Source organism: Apteryx rowi, unplaced genomic scaffold (assembly GCF_003343035.1).
Source record: "Apteryx rowi isolate R43461 unplaced genomic scaffold, aptRow1 scaffold_246, whole genome shotgun sequence".
NCBI classification, from domain to species: Eukaryota; Metazoa; Chordata; class Aves; order Apterygiformes; family Apterygidae; genus Apteryx; species Apteryx rowi.
In genome coordinates this window covers 965,642-987,527 of record NW_020448819.1, presented here as the reverse complement: position 1 = coordinate 987,527, position 21,886 = coordinate 965,642, and the positions used below count along the sequence as shown (strand labels likewise).

At 35.5% G+C, this 21,886-nt stretch overlaps 1 protein-coding gene across 1 annotated transcript in view; it reads right to left on the bottom strand.

The window, feature by feature from the left end:
* Positions 1-1,981: 1,981 nt before the first annotated feature.
* MYOF (myoferlin) overlaps positions 1,982-21,886 on the bottom strand; it is a 76,227-nt gene continuing 56,322 nt past the window's right edge. The window contains exons 33-54 of the mRNA XM_026066698.1: positions 20,905-21,086; positions 20,652-20,810; positions 20,417-20,515; positions 20,146-20,307; positions 19,451-19,616; positions 18,752-18,828; positions 14,926-14,937; positions 13,417-13,515; positions 12,673-12,798; positions 11,739-11,894; positions 11,529-11,620; positions 10,064-10,234; positions 9,372-9,520; positions 9,046-9,185; positions 7,936-8,024; positions 7,755-7,850; positions 6,705-6,846; positions 6,255-6,354; positions 4,860-5,053; positions 3,614-3,723; positions 3,123-3,270; positions 1,982-2,619 (exon numbers count right to left, since the gene is read on the bottom strand). Of these exons, the coding sequence (XP_025922483.1) occupies positions 2,584-2,619; positions 3,123-3,270; positions 3,614-3,723; positions 4,860-5,053; positions 6,255-6,354; positions 6,705-6,846; positions 7,755-7,850; positions 7,936-8,024; positions 9,046-9,185; positions 9,372-9,520; positions 10,064-10,234; positions 11,529-11,620; positions 11,739-11,894; positions 12,673-12,798; positions 13,417-13,515; positions 14,926-14,937; positions 18,752-18,828; positions 19,451-19,616; positions 20,146-20,307; positions 20,417-20,515; positions 20,652-20,810; positions 20,905-21,086 (2,705 nt within the window). The 3' untranslated portion in view covers positions 1,982-2,583. The remainder of the gene's footprint in view (positions 2,620-3,122; positions 3,271-3,613; positions 3,724-4,859; positions 5,054-6,254; positions 6,355-6,704; positions 6,847-7,754; positions 7,851-7,935; positions 8,025-9,045; positions 9,186-9,371; positions 9,521-10,063; positions 10,235-11,528; positions 11,621-11,738; positions 11,895-12,672; positions 12,799-13,416; positions 13,516-14,925; positions 14,938-18,751; positions 18,829-19,450; positions 19,617-20,145; positions 20,308-20,416; positions 20,516-20,651; positions 20,811-20,904; positions 21,087-21,886) is intronic.

Here is a 21,886-nt window from a genome sequence, read left to right as displayed (position 1 = left end):
CAGCAAAGTCATTTTGGACCCAGGTAATCTCTGTGAAACACAGAGGTTGTCTACTAGAGACTGAGTGACAGGCGTGCAGTTGAACTAAACACATTAGCTCACAGTTCAGAATATTTTGGATGGCAGTGCCTGTGTAATTGCTATAGTGAAGGAGAGAGAAGTTTATTTCTTCATAGTCTCTTTACTACTTAAGGAATTTGGCATTGTGTGTCTGTAGTGATCTAATGTTCTTCACTTCCCAGACAAGAAAGAGTGATGGCAGGCACATCTACATTTTTTTTTTTCCTTGTTCCTCTGTGGCCTCAGAGGATGTTTGCCTCAGTTGCTGGCAACTAGGGGAGTGCAGAGCTGTTCTGGCCAAAGTGAACCTCCCAGTACCCAGGGCAGAAGAGTGGCATAAAATTGTTCCCTGCATAGGGCTAAATCTTTGCTATCTATCTGTTTGAAGTAGGCATTAAGCTTACTGCATGTTGGAGTGATGCACAACAGCTACAGGAGGGTTTACAGATTTGACTAGCATTGCATGCAAATATAATGTGAGCATTTTCTTTCCTGTGTATGTATGTATGTGTTTTGTTTTTTTCTTAATGGGACAGGTTGGGAGACAGGATGGCTTTTCAGACTTTCCAGTTATGTTTTTAATAACATTTGCCTCATTGTAGTGAAACTGTCAAGCCTGCGCATGCCTGGACAAAGAGGCATCTGGAACACAGTGAACTCAACTCAGAAGGGCAGTAGCTGCCACTCTTCAAATGCTAGGTGAACAGGCTTGCTCAGATCTCTTACTCCAATTCATAATTGTTTTGGAGGAATGCTGTTCTTAAATAACCCTTTAAATGCTCATCTAATTACAACACTTTCAAATGACACACTTTTTTTAGCCCTAAAATCAAAATAAGGCTGCTGTGATTTTTACCGTCTGTCAGATTTATGGCATTGATTGAGACAGAATTTAATAGTGGATGATCAGCTGATGCAATTGCTGGTTATTTCTGGAGTGCTATTTTGTCAATAGTGAAGGGAGAATCCATCTGGATGGTGATTAGTTCCAGCTCTGAGTTCTCATTTATAGGTCAAGATGCTTAAGAGTTTCTTAACAACCAAAAAATAAGGAAGCTATTATCTTTTTGACAGGATGACTGCTGTTTGCTCCACTGTAGCCAATGGGACTTCACATTCTGGAAATTATTTCAGGCAATACCTTATTTACTCCAGCCTGCTCAACAGAGTAGAATCAATCAGTATCACTTACCACTTTTGCCTGACAAACACATGCTTATTTTACAATGCTGTGTTACAAGAAGGCATAAGTGTGCCATCAAATAAAATAATGGCAGAGGTTTATCAAGGCTAATTAATTCCTGCAGCTGTCATAGTCATATTTTTAAAGATAGCAGAAGCCTTGATCTAGTGAGGAATGTGACTATCATACAAAGATTGCAGGTTTTGCAGCAAATTTCCTGCCTTTCAGGCACCAGAGAATGTTCAGAGAGAGGCTTCTGCTTTGGCCATCCATAAAAGCAGGGTGGAATCCCAGACTCCAAACCTGATTTTAGTGTAGAATATTTTATTGTGCCTAGGGCAAGGAGACTAAGAGTCCAAATAAAGTACCTGTTTTCCACATGCAGATCAGATTTTAAACAAGGCTTGAATCTGGGTTGCATATCCTTTCACATTTTGGTTCAAGAGCATCTCTAAATCCAAGGACTATAAAGAAATAGAAGTTGGTGGATAGTTACTTTATAATTTCCTAATTAATAAAGGAATTCATTAGAATTTTGTGCAGAACTACTTCCTTCACTCTAAAGATAATAGTAAAGTACCTTAAATTGTGGATTTTTGATGTAATTAGACTGCAATCTTACTGGGTCTTGTGGCACTACTTCCTCTGATAGACACTGTACAATACCTAAAATGCATTGTGGGTTTGCAATAGATAAAGCTGTAAACTTGTGTTTTACTTGTGGATAGGTTTATTTAACCATTTGTAAATTACACTAAGTAAACAGTAAATTAATGCTTTTATTTCTATGCACATGCAATTGTTGTCAAGATACATACAGTGCTGTCAAGTCTACAGTGCAGTAACTAAGAATTTTAAGCTAACGATACCAAAACCTTTTCTAAATAGAATGTTTGAGCATTTGTTGATTGCACTGTGAGGTTTCTTTGGCATACATAATCATAAGTAGTGCTTGTTTTTTCATTCAGTTAAGATGCAGGGTTTCAAGGTGCACCCAACAGAATTCTCAAAAGGAAGTATCCATTTAAAAGAAGACAGCAAGAACAGGCAGCCTCCTTGAGTGATTTTTATGAAAAATGTAGTTTAAAAGCGAGGAAGGCAGAACCTTACCACATGTAGATACTATGAAAGTCAAAACATGTAAATGGAACATGACCTTTCTTTACACCAGTCATGACCCCCTGAACCTTGGCTAACCTTGGTTAAATTCTTACTTCTTATCTATTTTCCAGTTTAAAATACTAGTGAACAAAAAACATGAAGAGAGCCTTGCTGAATTTGGTCCATAGCCTGAGGCAAAATCTCATTGCTATTTAAAACAGAAGATGAAAAACTCTTCTTTAAATTGGCTTCACCAACTTCATTGACAAATAGTTCTGTAGGAGGAAAAGAAACAATAGAGACAAAAAGATATATATGAAATACTTAAGTGTAGTTTTGTAAAAGACATGTAGGATATTAAAATATTAAGATATTAAAATGGATCAAAATTTATTCAGAGTACGGTAATTTCATTCAAAATACAGTAAAAAAGATATTTCAGACTAAAATAGATCTAGACTCCAAACTATTTTTAACTATGAAGGTTATTAACACTTCTAAAGCACTCATTTGCTTGACCTTTACTTACTAGTTTTAGTTTTACTTATTAGATTCATTTTAATGTACATTCTAATAGGTTCTAACTTAAAATCAGTTGAAACTATGTTACTTAAAAAACCAATACATCTATAAGGTTGTGTTATATATAAATCCTTATCTCCCTGCTAGAACTGAGTAGACAGAATTCCCTGCCTGAGTAAAGAGTGTGTCCTGTTGACTCATACATAAGCTAGCCTTATGCTACAACTGAAGAATAGTAACATTTAAAAATCCTTACCGGCAGTGAATAGAGGAGTACGGCTACAAACAACAATACAATTAGCAAGATGATAAGGCCTATAAAGAGCCACTTAAACCTGCGCCACACAATAAATTTCATTGTCTTGCATGGATTTGTAAACCACAGGAAGGAAGTATCTGGTCGGCTGCATTTTGAGAGAAACAAATATTAATCATACTATTAAAAACAGGGAATATTAAGTGTAAGAATATAACACATTAAAATGCTCTGGTTCTGGAGTTGAAGAAAAGATAGATAGTTGTGTAGCGTAAGACAGTGGAGTTTCAGTAAGTGCGTGCCGTTATACTGAAACCACCTTGCATTTTATCCTAACACATGCAGAAGGAAACAAGACTGGCTCCTATAAACAAAATTCTGCTAAGAATAGCTGATGTCTAATACATCACTTATTGCATGCAGATTTCGTGAAGAACTTCATGGTAGCTAGGTACTGTATTTGTCAAGCTAGTGAGAGAAAAATATCTTACTTTGGTAGATCTAATTTGGGGTTCATGTTGGGTTCATCTCTTCCTTTACCAGCTGGCCTTTCCTCAGCTTCTTTTTCATTGACAACTTCCAATGTCATTTCAACTTTACCCTTCAGAGAATGAAGCCATGTTTAACACGTGGCATAAGACAAACATCTTACTCAAACAAAGGAAAAGTACTTGTTTGGTACCTATACAGCAGAGTTTTGGATGAGCTCCGTACATATATATTTCAATTTCTATCTCAAAATACACTTGTTTCTGCACTACGACAGTATCACAACTCTGTATCATAGAATCACAAATAAAAAACCACAGCACACAAAATAGTTCTGCTAATTCATTTGTAGTTCTACTTTAAGCTATGTATTATTTTTTCCAATTTAGCAAAACCTACGCATAGGTACAAAAACAATTCTGCTTTTCTTACAGGAACGACCCACAGCCTGCATCTTTTCCCTAAGCATCTCATTTTTTATATTGTTGAAGATGATAATGTTCCTGATTATTTTTTCCTCATTTATGTAATTCCATAATAAAAATAAAGTTTAAAGGTAAAAGCATTAGAAAAAAGCAGCAGCAGAGACACTTGATAAGGCCTGATATTCTGACTAGTGGTAAGTAGTTATTTATATTATACATACATTTTAAGTACAAGGTTTAACTGCATGCTTGAATATCTTTAGTTGTTTGAGTTCGATATACTAGTGGTGAGTGAATAACTATTTTCAGATAGACCCTTGGCAATTAAAAAGAAAGCTAGGTTATAATGCTTTGGGTTTTCTGCTTGCCCTCATCATCAAGAAGCTAGTCTGGCTTTTCCAATATATAAATTATGTTGCCTGTGTATGAAAACACTTTTCATTCAAACTCTTTTCTTTAAACACATACAGGATGTGTCGTCGTTTCTTTTAAGCCATAATGTGATAAATTCGTTCACAGAATAACTCTATTGGCTGCTTTGGTGAGGTAGCATGACTCAGTCTGGTTTTAGTTCTACAGGTTAAAAAGAGATAAAAACAAAACAAAGAAACTTAAGTACTAAACTCATTTAAAAATCCTTAAAAACCAAAATTGCTGATGGAGCAAAATTCCTGAACTTGTGCCTGGAATGATCTTTTTATTCCTTCTTTGTCTTTCTGTTGAAAGCTAACAGCTAAACAGGTGACTCTTACAGTCTTTCTTGATTATTTGAAAAGCAAAGTGAGCACATTTTAGGTACTATATAAAGAAGTAATAATCATACCGCTAAAATACGGGAACCATCCTTTTCTACGTAACATGGCCACCACCCCTTCATGGATTTCTGCTCAAAGAGAGAGGCAGTCTTGTAAGCCTTCTGAGAATTATCTGTTTTGTAGTCTGGAATCATGTCTATATTGCACTTCTCTGGAACTTTTGCAGGAATGATTGTTTTATGTAAATCAAGCTCAACAAAACCTAGAAGAAAAAACATACACTGCATAACACAACCATCCAAACAGAACAGTGGTTCAGGGTGAACCTTACTTACTTCTAAATATGTTACACAGAAAGAACCTTACCAAACATGTTACATTTCTGTCTGCCTCAGTGTGTTGTGAAGCAGAGAAGTGGGCTTAAGTACAGCCTGATGCCCCCCACCTTGTTGGTGTTGAAAGCACTGGTGTTGATAAAATTGACTTAACCAGCTCCCCCCCCCCCTTTTTTTTAAAGATTGCTTTTAAATGGATTCCCTCCCTAACCCTAAAGAGAAAATAACCAAATAAGGAAATATAATGGCTATGTGATTTTTGATAGTTAAACATATGATTTTGCTAACTTAAATAATGGCTATAAATCAGTGACTTGTTTTTAGCTCTTGAGGGCTACATGGTTTGCATGTAACCTAAAGACCTTTGAGCTTTCTTAACACAGGGCAGAGAACAATCCTCCACAGAGCTCTGAAGTGCTCCACAGCATACTTGAAAATTATAGAGAAATATTTCTGTGAAGAGTCATTTTTGTTTTGTGTAAGCTAGGATATTTAATCTCAAAAGTCTGTATTATGCTAAAGCAGGAGTCAGTTTCAGAGCAGAACTTTCAGTGTGTCAGTGTTTGGAGATACGTCTCCTTACAAAGACAAGTAACTGTGAAGGACTTCTGTTTTCCTCTGTGTGTTACGCAGTTAAATGATACTGTCTAAGAGGAAATACCACCCAGTAAGCAAGCAGTCTCAATGAAATCCCCACTGTTGTTGCTTTTCATTGAATGTGCCTGAAGGCCTGCCTCAGAGATATTGAAAGATTCTGAATTAATAAAGGTACAAAGTAGATTGCTTAACTTAATTACAGCCTTATGTAAATACTATTACTTAGAACTGAACTATTCTTAACTAATTTTACTTTAGAAGCAAAGTAAGTTTTCATACACATTATCTTCCCATTCACATTTTGTGATAGAGCTTATATGAATGGAAAAGTAGCATGGTTTACCTGCAAGTAGGCTTTTACTCGTTTATACATGAGCATAAGTGACATTGTACAATGTGTGAGAGTAGAAATGTACCTGCATGCTCAGTGGCCCACTTTGAAAATGTAGTTCTTATGCAATAATTTTAAATTGTTCATTTTTATCTCTTGGTTTGAGATGGCAATAATTCCTTTTTTTAAATAAGCCTTACCCAGATAGTCATCCAAGGAGAACTTGTCATTATCCCATATCTGAATGATCAGCTTGGGTGGGATTCTGAATTCTGTCTTGTCCAGACTCCAGAAATGCTCCTAGGAGTTAAAAAAACAAAAACAAAAACGAAGCAGCTTCTAAGAATTACATATGAAACTTCAAGGCTGTGATCTGTTCCTACTTGTGAATTCTAAGGGAGGGGGATGAGTAAGGGGGTGGGAAGGAGAGAATTAAGGATGTTATCTTGCCCTTGCTAAGAGGAAACTCTTGTTGTCAAGGTGTTTTTCCTTGCTCAAAGGCAAAATTGAACCTGTACACAATAGCAGTTTGACGAATGTATGTAGAATTGAGCCAAACTGCCTCTTCCGATATGTACATACAATAAGACAGATTTATCAGACTAATTACAACCTGAACTTTAAGTACTGGGATCTTCAGAAATACCTACCTTTTTAGAAACTGTACACAGTTGCTCTGCTGGAAGATAGTCAAAAGGAAAAACAAATCTCCAGTTAAAATTCCCTTCACCATCCAATGATCGGTAGTGAACATCTGTTTTCTGCTTGTTTTCTTCATTACCAGGCATCCATCTGAAAGTAATGGGCAGATGTGTCAGGTGTTTGCAGTGGAACTACACCAGCACTTGTTTGTGCCACAACCATGTCATTAAGTGGTTGCAAACAAGCCAGAAGTAGTGTGTCACAGAGGGCTGGGGAGTCTTCTACAGACCTTCTCAGTTTGGTTCCAATCTGGCGCTGTAAATAGGCATGTCTGAAGTGAACCTTTAGTCTATCAAGACCAGTTCTCCATTAGTGCTGATTTTTTTTTTTGAGATTAGATTGACAAGCCTAGTACTATCTTCCTGTGATTTCTAATGAATTGCTTAGATTAAGACTAGGAAACTCAACACGTAAGATTCCAGGGAATAAATGCAGCACCAAATCTAACTGACTGTTGTTTCAGTTGCATCCCATCTCAAGAGATGTTTTTTTAAAATGAGGCTAATTTCTGGGATTTTTCATAAAGCACAGCCAGTTAATGAGTTATCTCATAATACTTCCATATCTGTCTGAGGTAAACAGCATGTCAGAGGGTGCAGTATGCACAGATAGCTGCTTTGCCTATGATATTTAAGGGGAACTTCACTTAACCCTATGGCCACAACTGGGGGCTAGTGCTGGCCTAAGTCAGGAGATAAATACACATGCAGTGATGCAGTTCACAGCCCATTACCTCATGTCCTGAAATTGCAAAGCCAAAAGATTTAGGCATTTAAGTTTGGGTGCAATACTCTGCAAACTTGGCTGGGCAGCTTTACAATCCAGTTGGTGTGTGTAAAGCCAGCAGGCTACTTCTGTATCCTGTTCCCCAGCACTGTCAGTTCTGGAGTCAGCTTGGCTGAAGTCAACAAATCATCATTGATACCCATGGTGTAGACATTCCCAGGACATTCTGAACCTCATTCATTTGTAAATGTTACAAGATAGGGTGCTCCTACCCCTTCACATAGATGTCACTCATTTCTTCCCCAGTGATACTCTTTTCATCCAGAAGGACATCTTTGGTGTTCCAGACAATTACCCGCAAGATATACCTAGGAGGGAAGATATTTGGGGAAAGACAGTTGAAGTGACTTTGTCAGGGCAGCCAGATGGTATGCAGCATACACATATACTCACTTCTTGGCTTTTCGGGGAGTGATGTTGAAGGGAGGGCCTGGAGGTCCTAAGCTTTTGGGGAAAACATCAACCCACATTTGGAGCTTTCCCTGTATCAGTGGAGAAATTGGATGAGGGACTGTTTGTTGCATACATGTTTGTCATGGTAATTCCACGGTACTGCTATTTACATCCCTAGTACTGACTTCTAGCCACAGAGCAAAGCTCACTCCTGTTACTAAACCCAATGTCAAATCTTCTACACACTTCAGATGATAGGAGCAAACCCAGTCCTTTCTGTTCTGCTAGAGATGTAACTCCTAGTGTTTCAGGGCAAGTTAGGTGCCTAAATAGTTCTTACTCTCTAGGTCCAAGTTTTTGTTCTCTCAGAAGTTATAGCACAAATATCAAACATGGCCTGTACTTTGCAGAAGGTGGCCTACCCCAAGTAGCTGATCAGTCCCCTTAACTACGTGAGATTATTCTTCTGTGCAAGGCAACCACTGCTGATTTTTCCACCCTATTTTTCAACTGCAAGCCTATACTTTATTCTTGCAAGATGACTTATCTGGTTGATACTGGACACTTTTTTTTTTTTTTTAAACAACCACCAATAAACCAAAACAAAGAAAAAAGCCACTAGTTAATCAATAAATTCTGGAAAACAAAGGCTAATATTTATTCCTCTCTAACAGAGTGGTCCAATATAAGCCATCCGCTTCAAACTAGCATCTCTGGACCTTGTGGAGAACCAAGTTTTCATTTTTTGAAAGCAGCTACAAAACTCTTCACGCAGGCTCCCTCCTTTATTGTTGGCATGCTATTAAATGTATATTCCAGTTCATTTCAGTAACAAAGTAATAAATCATTCCCAATTCCCACTCTGTCAGTGTCCAAGATCATCATTTGTGGTTCATAACAGCAGAACATAACTGCGTTATGTTGTGTTTCTAATCTAACCTGCTTTAGTTTCTCAGCTAAGCAACACTATCTTGTATTATCACTACAAAGCTACACCACTATCTCAGTGGTACCACCTTACTGACTATGTCTATTTATAGCAACATAGTAAATCTAGGAATGTTCTATTTCTGCATCTGAGAAACCCAAAGTAAAACCAGTTTATAGTACCTGTGAGATGTTGGGCTGAAAGGTGCTGTACAAGGTCCTTGTCTCCACATGTTCCGGTACCAAGCCCTGGGTTCTGAGGATATGAAGGGCTAGCCGCTCCTCGCCTGGACCCAGATGCTGATGCAGTATTTTGTTAGCTTCTGAAATAAAAGGAATGGAATAGAATGGACTCATGACCCAGACTTGGAACTTTTTTTAAATTTAAAATCAGATATTTAAGCACCAAGGAGTCAAAGATTTTTTTCTCTTTTTCTAAAAATAATTGAGAAGTTTTATATTTATATAAGTGTTAATTTAAAAGAGAAATATATAATAAAGAAGCTCACCAACTTCCTCCAAACTATAGTCTCGTCCTCCGTAGTTAATTCTTCTACCATTTTCAGAGAGCACCGGAGGAGCATAGCCTTTAAACCTGGCTATATTTTGCAACATCTGTGTTGGTTTTAGTTGATCACGCCAGGTATTCACACCTGAGCTTTAGGAAAGAAACAAAAACACATCCTAAAATTGTTAAAAATTTAGGGCATTTCCCAGTTATATAAAATGTATTTATTAATTTTATATCAATTCATAATGGGCAGCACTACCTGGCCAGATTGACCACTTAATTTTGAGATGATGGTTTGAGACAGTGGTTTAATTCCATACCAGCACAATTAACATTCAAGACAGTACTTTTTTCTTTATATACCAAAATATCTAATGCTAACAGATACTTTCATGTTTATTCCCATGAGCAGGTCAGAAAATTCTGGTAAGTGCATGTTCTCTGTACAGAAACAACACACATTACTGTACAAAGAGAAGATTAAAATGTTTGAAGTCATGTTTTTTAGAGTCAAAACTCTTCTGAAGACTTTGCAGCTTTACTTGGAATTCAGATGATTCAGTGAGCACAACAACCAACCACAGCATTGTTTTTCACCAAATAATTAAGATGAAGAAAGTCCAGGTTTATTACAGTGACTGGAGGCTAGATCTTACATATAAAACTTTCAGTAGACAAAATGTGACTTACACGCAATACTGTTGTGGGATGCCACAATGAGATCCATATCGAGAAAGGAATCTGTTCTCAAGATCAATGATGGTTTCGCCTACTTTTTCATCACGAGTCAGCATGTCATAGTCATAGACTGAAATTTTCAGATCCTTTTCTTGAGGTAAGAAGCAGCTGAGTTCATACATTCTAAATATAAAAATGTCCAGTTAACACTATTGCTTAAAAAGTTTATTTTTGAGAAATGACATTTACAAGATGTTAAAGGGACATTTTCAATACTGATAAACCTAGAAGTAGTTACACAATGCTTTACTTTGTATTTGCACCCATTAATAAATCTGTTTGTGCTCCTGTGGATATTACATCCTTGCCTTCTGCAGAATGTATTACTTAGATGTTTTCTGTGCAACAGCTTGAATTGGGACTGAGCTAGTGGGGCTCTGTCAGACACTCTGTAAAAAGCATGACTGTTTAATCAACTTTCAGATTTTTTACCATAATACATACATGTTTGGAGCCTTAAAAAATATGGCCTAAGTGTTTAGCTTCTGCAACTAGAAGGGATTATCCTATCATCTAGTTTTTCTATATAAAACTGACTGTAGAGTTTTTTCAAATTAATTCTCTGAGTTTACTTTCAAAATATTGAGCCTCATCGTTTCCACTGCTGCTGAATGCATTAACCTTGGGGAAAAGTATTCCACTGGTTAATTATTCTCAGTATATTTTTTTTGTTTATTTCTACTCTGACTTTTTAACTTTGACTTCCAGGGTCGTTACTGAAAAAATGCTGAAATTTTGAAGTTAGTTTTCACATGTAATCAAAATACCCTATTTATCTTTCTCTTTGCATAGGCTAAACAATTGAACTCCTGGAACACTTCATTGTAAAGCATGCTGTCCAAACCCTTCATAATCCTTACAGCCTCTCTCTGTTAACTTTCTAATTTATCAAAATCCTCCAACTCTGGACAATTTCATTGTTAAGTATAAAGAAAATGTAACTTCTACGTTTCTAATTAGTATTTTTGTTTATGTACTTCAAAGATAGCATTAGCCTTTGAAGCCAGTACCAACATACTGGGAATTCATCTTCAGGTGATTATTCATCATGACAGTCAAGCAGTTTTCAGTTAAAACCTTTTTATATTTTTCAAGCATGTTTCATTGTTCCTGTACACATAACATATGCAGTTTTAAGGTATACATTGTTTACTTTTGTCCAGTTTGCACACGTGATACACAAAGTCTACAGACTAGCCAAACACCTAAGCTGTCCAATGATTTCAAAGAGAGAATATGGTAAAACATCATTGGAAATGCCTTAGGCAATTTTTGTCCCAGTAAATTGTTACTATACAACTGTGAGTACAGTATTGAATATTTAAAATGATGGTTTATCTTATTTGATGACATTATTGGAAAATAATGTGAAAGCATTCTAAAATACAGTAAATAAAAAATACAAAAAAATTGTTACCTGCCAAAAATTGGGTTGAGAGTATTGGGCACATAATTATCTCTGTCTTCAATTACTTTTTTATTTAGGGTTATTTTTATATAAGGATCACACTATTTAGAAATAAAAAGAAAAAATTTGGTTAAGAATTAGTTATCAGTATGTTAACTTTCTTCTTTAAAATATATTACAGCAGAGTTAGCTCACAAACATAAAAACACAGAATCTCACCAGCCCATTATTATCCTGAGGCTGAAGCTGCAAAGCTCGAACAATATAAATTCGCACAATACATTCCTGAGGTCCACTGTCCGGTAGCTCACGGAACTGGCGAGGAGGAGCTGGAATAGTAGGATCATCAGGTAACGCATAGATTTTAAAGGACCCCTAAAAATAACATACATTAAAAACTCAGTCAAGATAAACTTAGAAAAGTCACTCTAACAATATTTGGTTTTCTTATTTATCGTATGCATACAGTCCATTTTTACATAGGAATAACAAAATTATGGCCTAATCCACAGCCCTTTAAAAGTCTTTTCTTCAACTTTAGTGAACTTTGGATAAGATCTACCACAAAGGTAAAGTCAGACCCTTATCTGATTTAAATCAATATAGCTTTTTTCATTTCAACAGAATTACTCAATTTGCTCCAGCTGAGAATCCATAACATACTTCATTTTTATCTCCAATATATCGTTTCATGTGATTTTTTTTAAACATACAAACAACGTTAACATTATTTTCATCTTTAAAAGCCACAGACAGAGTCTCAGAAATAGTAGAAAATTTCTTTCTCAGAGTCATTCTATAAATGCACTGTGCTGAGCATGTCTGCAGGTGAAATCTTGGCCCTGTTCAGCAGGGTATCGGGGAAGGTTCTGTCCACAGGTATCAGGAAAGCTTACGGTAATAGAAATGATATTTCTTGTAAATTAATGTGTGTATCACATTTAGAGTGAGCAATTTGCAGTGCGGTCCCTTTCTTGAACAAAAAGGGGCCTGAACCTAAGCATTTAAGAGCACTTGTTAACCATATTAAAGCATGCATCCCTGTTTAACTTTGTAAGCTTAAATGCTTGCATGCAGACTTGCTTACTGATAACCACTTACAGAGAAATGACTATATCCAGCATTTGGCAGTTTCCCATTACCTGAAATTTACCTTAAATTCCCCTACCACTGAGGGATCATCACTGTCCTCAGATTTGCCTCTGTACAGCTTAAATGTATCGCAGAAGTCTGTTAAGCCATTAAATTCAGGTACCTTTTCCAATTCACAGTCATACACCTTTAAAAAAAAGGGGGGGGGAATGACAACATTTAGAAATTACCATATATATGAGCTCCATCAGGGTGGTAGTTCAATAATGTATGCTTGATGGTATATCTTAACGAACCAAAGCATTTGGGACTTTCCATTTTTGTATCTAAGTGGAAGGGAAGATTCATTTAGGTCTTGTTAAAAACAGAATAAATAGCACTTCCCAATCTTATCTTTACTTTCTTCATTAGGAGTATTAGATGAGAATTGAAAGTGGTCTGGCTTCAGCTTTTAGCCAATAGACCATGAAAGTTACTGCTCTCTGGCTGTGTTCTTACTTTTTCAGTGTTTATGTTTTCAGTTCTGGGATCTGCCTGACACCCAAAACACTCAAGAGTAAAATTCTATTTGACCAAAGGTTATGCTGAGCATTTAATACATCTCTTGAATTAGTGTGGTTAAGCAGAGAAGCAGCAAAGATTTCTGGAAACCTTCATTTCACCACGTGAATTAATAATAGACTTTTATATGTAATCATGTACAGTTTGATTTTGAAAAGAGCATAAAAAAAAAAAAAAGTACAGCTCTGAGGTTTTAGGCCTGTAAACTTTGACAAACGTTCCTTTATTTTATTCTGAGCAATACCTTTAAAGTGTCATATCCTTTTTTAATATACTGTCCACATTTTTCAGGTTCTCCTACCGAAGCATAAAATTTGCTCCACCAATCAACAATTTCTTCCTCCTTAAAAACAAACAAATGAAGTCTTTTATTGGGAGATAAGAATGACTCAATGTCATCCATTCCAGCTTCTCCTATAACATGCTGTACAGTAGAAACAATGAATAATTAAGCACACTCAAACTTGCTATAAATCAAGGAATATTAAAGTTCCTCAGAGAGAAAGAAAATTAGAGTGTAAATGTTAAGGCTGAAGAGATGCAATTTCTCTTACGCAGGTTCAGATGTCTAGTCTATAATCCAGCTGTGTGTCTATATTCAACAGACAGATAGCCATCTCCAGAGATCAGTTTATTACTGATCTCTGGAGACGGCTATCTATCTCAAAGGACTGAATTCTGGAGGCTTATACATGTCTTCTGTCTTGAGGTACTCTAGCATAGCCTACCCACCTAATTTTTAGATGGCTTAAGTCAGAGGAAGTGATTCCATTCAAAATATCTCATTAAACACAGAGGATTTAGGGTACTAGTTCAGGCTTCCTGTCTATCCAGTCTAGTACTGTGCCATTAGCAGCAGTTGCTACTTGCTTCATTTTTTTTTCTTGAATTTATACTTAGCCAGAGTAGTCGTCGTTTTGGCTGCTGAGGAGAAACACCATCATACTTAGAATTCATTACAGAAATTCCATTAGTGCAAGTAGTAACTACAGTGAGCGTGCTGGAAAAATTTTCCCTGTGGGATAAATCAGCTAGTCTGTTTTCAGCTAAGATTCTCATTTATTTCAGTAGTGTTGCAATGTAACAACACTGGGATAGATCTGTAACTGCTCTAAACATATACTGTTCTCTGAAAGCCAGCAGAGATCTTCTGTACCCTGACAAAATCTTGTCCACTGATGTCAGTAGGTCTACCTTAATGTTTATCAAATGCAGTTGGAAAGAAAGAGCAGTGAAGTCTTTAATTCTGAAAAATAATACTTAAATGATCTAAGAATCTATACATTCCACTAAGTGTGCATTCCTGTTTTTATGTATTTTTTTATTATTATTATTTTTAAGACCAATACTCACTTCTTTCAACAGATTATTATTTTCTGTATTTATCCATAGGAATTACATAATTATTTCCCCCGGAAACATACTCCAATTTGTAATACTGTTCATTCATTGTGTAAGTTTGAAAAAAAAAAAATCTTAATATTTGGATTTATAGAGATTCTTAAAGTATTATACAGAATGTGAGGGTTTTTGAATATCTGGGTGGTGCTGTTTCAGTTTTGCATAATTTTCCTGTATTTCCTATTGTACAAATTGCTGGTAGATTTTATAACAAACATTTTCAGAAATTACTATTCTCCTCTCTCCCTTAAAAATGTCAGTATTAAAAGGCAGTATTAATATTCTGATTTGCAATTGCAGATCTTATTTACAAGAAAGCAAGGTGTTGATTTTTAATAGTAGTATACATTACCTTTTCTGTAAGCTGCTCAGAAGAATCAATTCATAAAAAAGACAGAAACAAAGGTTAAGATACAAGTCATAACATTTTACACAATTAAAAAAAGGTTTTTTTTAACAAAACTTTGTATGTAAATTAACTTATTAACACCAGTAATTTATAAATACTTTTGAAGAATATTCAGACCCCATGTGTTTTTTTTTTTTTCCTCTGCTTTCAGCACCATCTAGATATTAAACTGGACTACGTAGATAACAAAAAAAAAGTTTTATGGGACTGTAAGACTTTATAGCCCTGTGCTTTATTCTTTTTTATTCACATAACAAAGCAAAAAAGAGAGAAACTTGGTTTTCGTCTTTAATCACTGCAGTGTTTCAACTTTGGATTCTATTTACTGATTTCCACACTACCAACATCCACTGTTTTCGTCTGTGGTTGCAAAAAGCACAGGGTCTGCCCGACCTATTTCAGACAAAAATGTGTTTGCGAGTACTTACAAAACAATTGACTCTATTCCAGAGATTCTTTTCCAAACAAATTTCACACACACAAATTGAAGTCATTTTTGCACCTTATGAATATTTACTTCTTTATTTAAAAAAATTCCTAATGCTCAACAGCCTTTTCCTTTCTGCTATCATTTTGCAGTTGTTTACAGGCTGTGGAATTTCAGGAGTCTGAAAAAATGTGAAAAAATTTAAAGTACAGGAACAAGTATTACGTGTCTACAAATTTATTAGTATAAGTGCAGTAACAATCTGCACAGTCCAAAATGCTTCACTTGTTAAATCACAGATACCGTAATTATGACCAGATATTCCATTAAGAGCAAGCATTATGCATTCCATTTGGAAGCAATGATTAGCGAGAGTGATTTGCGCTAGTGTTTATGTATTATCCATGTGGTTTAATTTAATGGCATGATCTTTAATTTTTGTGCAAAGCAAAAGAAATATGAAAAACAGTTTACAAGTACAAACCAAATGCATCAATAGATCAGGACATCACTCTGGTACATCATGCTCATGCTATTCCCCTTTCTATTCTGAAAGTAATTATCTTAGGATGTTCAGGTCTACTGTATTTTAGTAATCTTGTCTAACTTCAAATTAGAAATACAGCATATTTTTTTTCAATTTGCATGCAAGTTTGTCAGATCTTCCGAAGGCAATTTGAGTGATTTAGTCTCAGAAACCATGTCATTATTGATTTGCAAAACTTACAAGCAGGTTTTACTCAATACTTTGCCCTATTTGAATTTGACTTTCCTTAAACATTGGTTTATAATGTTGACAACATGAAGGGCAGCTTGCATTCCTATGCAATAATCATTTTAACTCGCAGTGAGTTTCCACAAAATACAATTGTGTACATCTCCAAATCTTTCATCAAAGCATAATGCTGAAAGTTTTAAAATCAGATTTTTTTTCCCCCTTGATATACCTTCAAATGTCTCCTCAAATAATGCACTTGGTAGCTTTGGGAAGAAAAGTTTAAGAAAAGATAAATAAACCTTAAGCCCTTCTTTAAAAATTCCCAAAGCAAATGATAAGTCTTCCATATTTGGATACTATTGTTACTAAAACCGGTAAAAGCAGGATGTGCTCACAGAATGCCAAAACACAGAAAAAAAATGCCATATGATAAATCTGAGATTTTGGAGTGAAACATCACATGGTAAAGACCATGTAACCATTATTGCACATTTTTCTAGTTATCCAGTGACTGCACTGTAGATTGTTTCAAGATACTAAGATTGAACTGCTAATTTTTTGAACAACTTGAAATTATGGAAAAAAATTATTAAGAGACACAGTGGATTTCTAGCAAAGTTAGTTTTCACTTTATTTACTACAGATTTATTTTCTTCTCCAGAAAGCAGACCTGTTAACAAACTTTAAATACTAATCGCAAGGTTAAATCAGTCCTGTTAATTCTGGTGCTTCTGGTATGTAGATTCCAAATAAGCTGATACAAAAAAGATTTTAATAGTTTAATGTGCAGAAGAAGTAAGATTTTTCAAAAGAACTGCAAGAATACCTTGATAACTGTAACTAATCCTATCAGACTTCTTATGAGCATCATCTCCTCCAAAATCTCTCGATGGAATAATTGCCAAGAGAAGTATAGCCTCACAACCACAGCACGTAAACACCACCCTCCACCCCCCGCACCCCCGCTCTGGTCATCTCCATGCATTAGCTCCGTACGTACATACATACATACATGCACTGTTGTTGGAGAAGCCATTTTGCTGAGTGCTGTTGACATACTGCTTAAACACTGGAAATTGGAATGTAATTGATGAAATTTTGGTATTTTGTGTCTTTACAGTGTTGTTGCCATATCACTGATGCTTCCCACAGTTGTACTTTCAACTTAAATGGTGCTGAATATTTTTTCCTCTCATATGGATGTTATCACTGTATATAGTGTTATACTACATTTGGTTCAAATGGTGTCAAACTCTAAAATCATGTTTCACCTTATGCAGTATTTAAAAATCTTCTCTGTTATAACTGAAATCAGCTTCAATCAATCAATTTTGCTAGGGGATTCAAAATGCCAATTTTTAAATTATTTTTTGGTTCAGAATTTCTAAAGAAAATAATAATTCTCTGTGCCAGCTAGAAAGCATTTATATTAATCAGAACAGGAAGCCCAATTCAAATAAACATTAGAAAAGTTGTTTCTACCATTCCAAATTAAACGTCAAGGACAATTTACATGTATGAAGAAAGTAAGCATATGAAAATGTTCTGTGAGATACTCAAATGAGAGTCTAAGTATCATGACACTGAGATACTGATGAAGAAATAAAAAAGCAGCAATGCAATCAATAACATTTAGCAGTGAGTCCCTAGATTGGGGACTTCAGAGTTTAATTTCAGTGGTAGTATTTACACTGGGACCTCTATAGCAGTAACATTAAGAAGTCTGCACTACTAAAAATGAGAAGATAAATGTATTTGTGAACAGATACATATATTCAATAATAACACTAGGTTTAAATTTTTTAAATCAAAATTATGGATTAAAAGCCTGCAGAATTACTGTATTGAAGGATATATTCTTAATGCTTTCTTTAAAATAACAGGCCATCAGAAATTTTTGAAAATGCCTTCTTGGTAAGGGGAGCATTGTACAACCGTAAAAACTTTGCAGATTTTTCCTTGAAAATATACTGGCTGAAATTTGTCTTAACTCAGGTTTTAACTTAAAGTAAAATTCTGCAAATTGAATTATTTTTACCTGTAAGATAAAACTGCACTGTGATGGTGCTAAAAGAATCAGAGCAATAGTTTAGAGAGATTCACAAGGCACAACAGAATAGGTTAGAAAAGATATGTTAGTGCAGAAAAATTGTTTCAGTGGTACCAGTTTTGGATGACTATATGGTAAGAGAGGCAAAGCCACGACTGATAAAATGAACAGCTGAAGGTCTCTGGTACCATGGCTTTGATTCTGTACCCAAAGCACATCCCTACCTTTATTTAGAACTGTTGAGTCTATGTGAGATCAGGCTGCTCTAAACATCATCAGTGGATGACTGGGTAATAATGTTCTTTCATACACTCTCAGTAGCTATTGAATAAATACATTCCCTAGTAAGCCATCATGTAAACTGTATCATGCACAAAAAGCTACAGTTCAATGTTTACTATATGAGAAAATAGGGTAAAATAATTAAAATACTTCCTTTGCTTCCCTGACACAAAATAACTTTGTTCCAACTGGCTTTCCAGAAGGCTGCATGTATTCCTGCCAATTTTGCTGTCTAGGAAGTTTCTCAGAAATCCCAGATCCAAAGAAATAAGTATCACATTACAAAGATTACCTGAGCTGCTAGCAGGGGTTGCGTGTCTTCCATTTCAATTACAGTATCCCGGCGAGGTGCAGCAGACAGAAGACTAACTGTAAGCCAAAAATTTTATTAAGGCAATATGCTGTAGGAAAAATACCTTACTGAGCTTTTCCATCAGATTTGAAATCCAAAGGGTTACAGAAGATGTAAAATAATTCACTGGTTGTACTTTCGACATTTTACTGCAAGCAATTAGTTGACATGTTTTGCTAAAAAATGCAGTTAGATATACAATAACTATTTGTGCTGTATACACAAATGTTTCTCAAATGTATAGAATTAAAAAAAGAATAAAATTTGGAAAAAATACAGAGGAAGACATCATATTTGCATTCAGAGCATTTTTGCTGTAATACTGTCTTTCTACCTTGGTGCTAAGAGCAATGGTAATCTGCAGGTAGTTAAGTTCCAAGTTCCCACTAAAGAGGAGCTTCAGAGGACCAGTACGCTCAGTCTGACAGTAGATTTTGCCTTGCACTCTCTCCTCTTATACCCTACAGATTATTGCACTACTTTACTAATACTTAGATTTTTTCTTTCAGATCATATTATCTCTAAGTATACAACACTAGATGGCTATTCATCAGTACAGTATGCAGATTAAACAACAAAGATAGGTTTTTCTGGCATCTCACAGGAAAGTAGAACCGTTTTCATTTTCCAGCCATCTACCTTTCAGTTGTGGTGCAATGTCTTCTTTAGTAGTGTAGGGATCACAGCGAAAGCTCTCTAGTAAATCAATAGTGCACTGTCCCACGATGGGCTTCCGTCCAAATGGTCTGTGGTCTATTACTTTAATAACAAGAGATGGACTGTATAACTCCTCTTTTGGCAAAAGCTAAAAATGAAAGATTAGATTTTTTTGTTTATAATGCAAACAGAAGGAAAACTAAGAATAATAATGAATGTTGTCTCCCCAAATTAGAGCTTTTCCTTCATTTAATATTGAACTACTATGTTCTGTGGCTGTACAGTGAATGAAAATTTCTAACCTCATATTATAATGATTCAATAGAAATCAATAGGAAAACTTTCAATTGCCTCAAATCTTGAATCTTCTTGAATCTTGTACAGCTCCCATCCTTGCAGTATGGAAGTAGCCACACAGATTTACAGGTGAATCAATACCTTCTCAAATAAATACATATATCCTGCACTAGAGCATATGAGATTGTTTTTTCAGCATGTGTGCAGACATGTTTACATGACCTTTATTAGAATTTTCAAGCTCAGTAAATGACTTATATTAAGTGAAAAAAGGATGTGCAAGTTTCTCTGTTGTTTTACGTAACAAATCCTTGACCTTTAAAAGCATGGGATAACTAATGCTGCTATAGATAGCTCTCATATAGTTTTTAGCAAAGTACCACTTTCATGAAGAGTACAGAAGATGGAAAATTTGGTGTCTTTTTGAGGTTTCTGATCACCACAGATTCCACCATTTCACCCCCACATTCCACAATGAGACTTGGAGACATAACAGGTGCCAGCTGATAGTTTTTCATGTTCCGCAATCCCCAAGCCAGAATCTGTAAAATAAATTTTAAAATACATTTTTTATTGAGGCAAATACATGAAGTTATTGTCTGGAGGATGAAATGACTGTAATTCTATTCATTAAGTTTAAGAATAAACTACCTCAACAGCAGTGAGTTGAACTATTGGTCTGATTCCTTGAGGTACCATGTAAAGCTTTGGAGCTCTTTGTGATGGAAGAATTGGAAGATTCGAACCGCCCTGTTAAGACAAACACATACGTACTAGTTTCTCTCCTCTTCCTTAAACAAAATAGCTTGCTTGCAAGTATTAAGACCTATGCAGTATAATTCTTCACATTATTACTCACTGTGGAAGACTATAAAAATGTATATACCTTGTCCCTCAAAATAAGTTCTGCAGCAAAAAGAATGTCTCCACTAGCTTTGCCATTATTTATTACAGGATACCAGAGTAGTTTTGGTGTGATGTCCTCTTCTGGGATTAACTTGACCATGGGGGAGCAAACACTTCTTCCAAGAAATTCATCTTTACCCTGCATAAATTGGCCACACAAAAAAAGTAATCATAGTGATTAATTTGTTACCCTCAAGAAAAAAGAAGCAATCAGGGAAAAAACTTTCACATACCACTTGGTCACTGTCAAAAAGTTCAATAACAACATTAGGTGGGTTTTGGGCTACTGTCTGTGGGTCCCCATATATCTCAATTTCATTAAATATAAGAGTTTGGTCCCACGTAGGATTTAGAGTTGAATGAATGATCTCAGTTGTTTTGCTTTGATGGAGGAAAGAAACATGAGCATATGGATCTGAAATATCATACAAAGATTAAAAGCATATAGTTACAAACAAGCAAAACCCCATCAAGCCACAAGATACACAAGTCCAATTTTTGTCAAATTATAGCACATTGTTTTTCTTCTTTTCAGTCATTACCAGCTCTATAAGCCATTCTATATAAATAAAAGTCCACATATAAGCATCATTTATATTTAACAGAGCAAATTCCATTTGATTACTAAATAGTTTCCTTTATGTAAGTCTTGATTAACAGAGTGATACGTGAAAATGCTTAAAACATCTTATGAATCAGAAAGTCATCCTGAAAACTGACCTGGAGCACTGGCCATACTAATCTCTTAAATATTGTCCATACAAGATTTTCTTTTTGTGCCTCCATTAATATACAAATCTACAGACTCGTAAATAATGCAAACAGATCGCTGTAGTTCTGGTTAGCTACTAAACAATAAATTCTCCCAGGCTATATTGCTCAGATCAAGCTTTGGTGTCAAACATGCTTATTTATAGCAACCTCTTCTTTTTGTGAAACAGCTGAATGATTAAAGTGGTGCAGGCCCACTGTTTGGCAGGTCTTTAAATCATCAGGAACTCTGTAGAAGGTATCTGATGATGGACATTAACATTTCCTGTACAAATTGCTATTACTAAGCACCAGGAGCTGTTTTAAAGGTTATCTTTAGGCCAGTTTCAAAAGCCTCTGGCAAGGTACCTGATCCAGGTTTTACAAAATTTGGCTAACTCTTCAAACTAGACTTGGAGGAAGATAAATTTTAGATGGGCTGGTTTACATGTGACTGCATTTGAG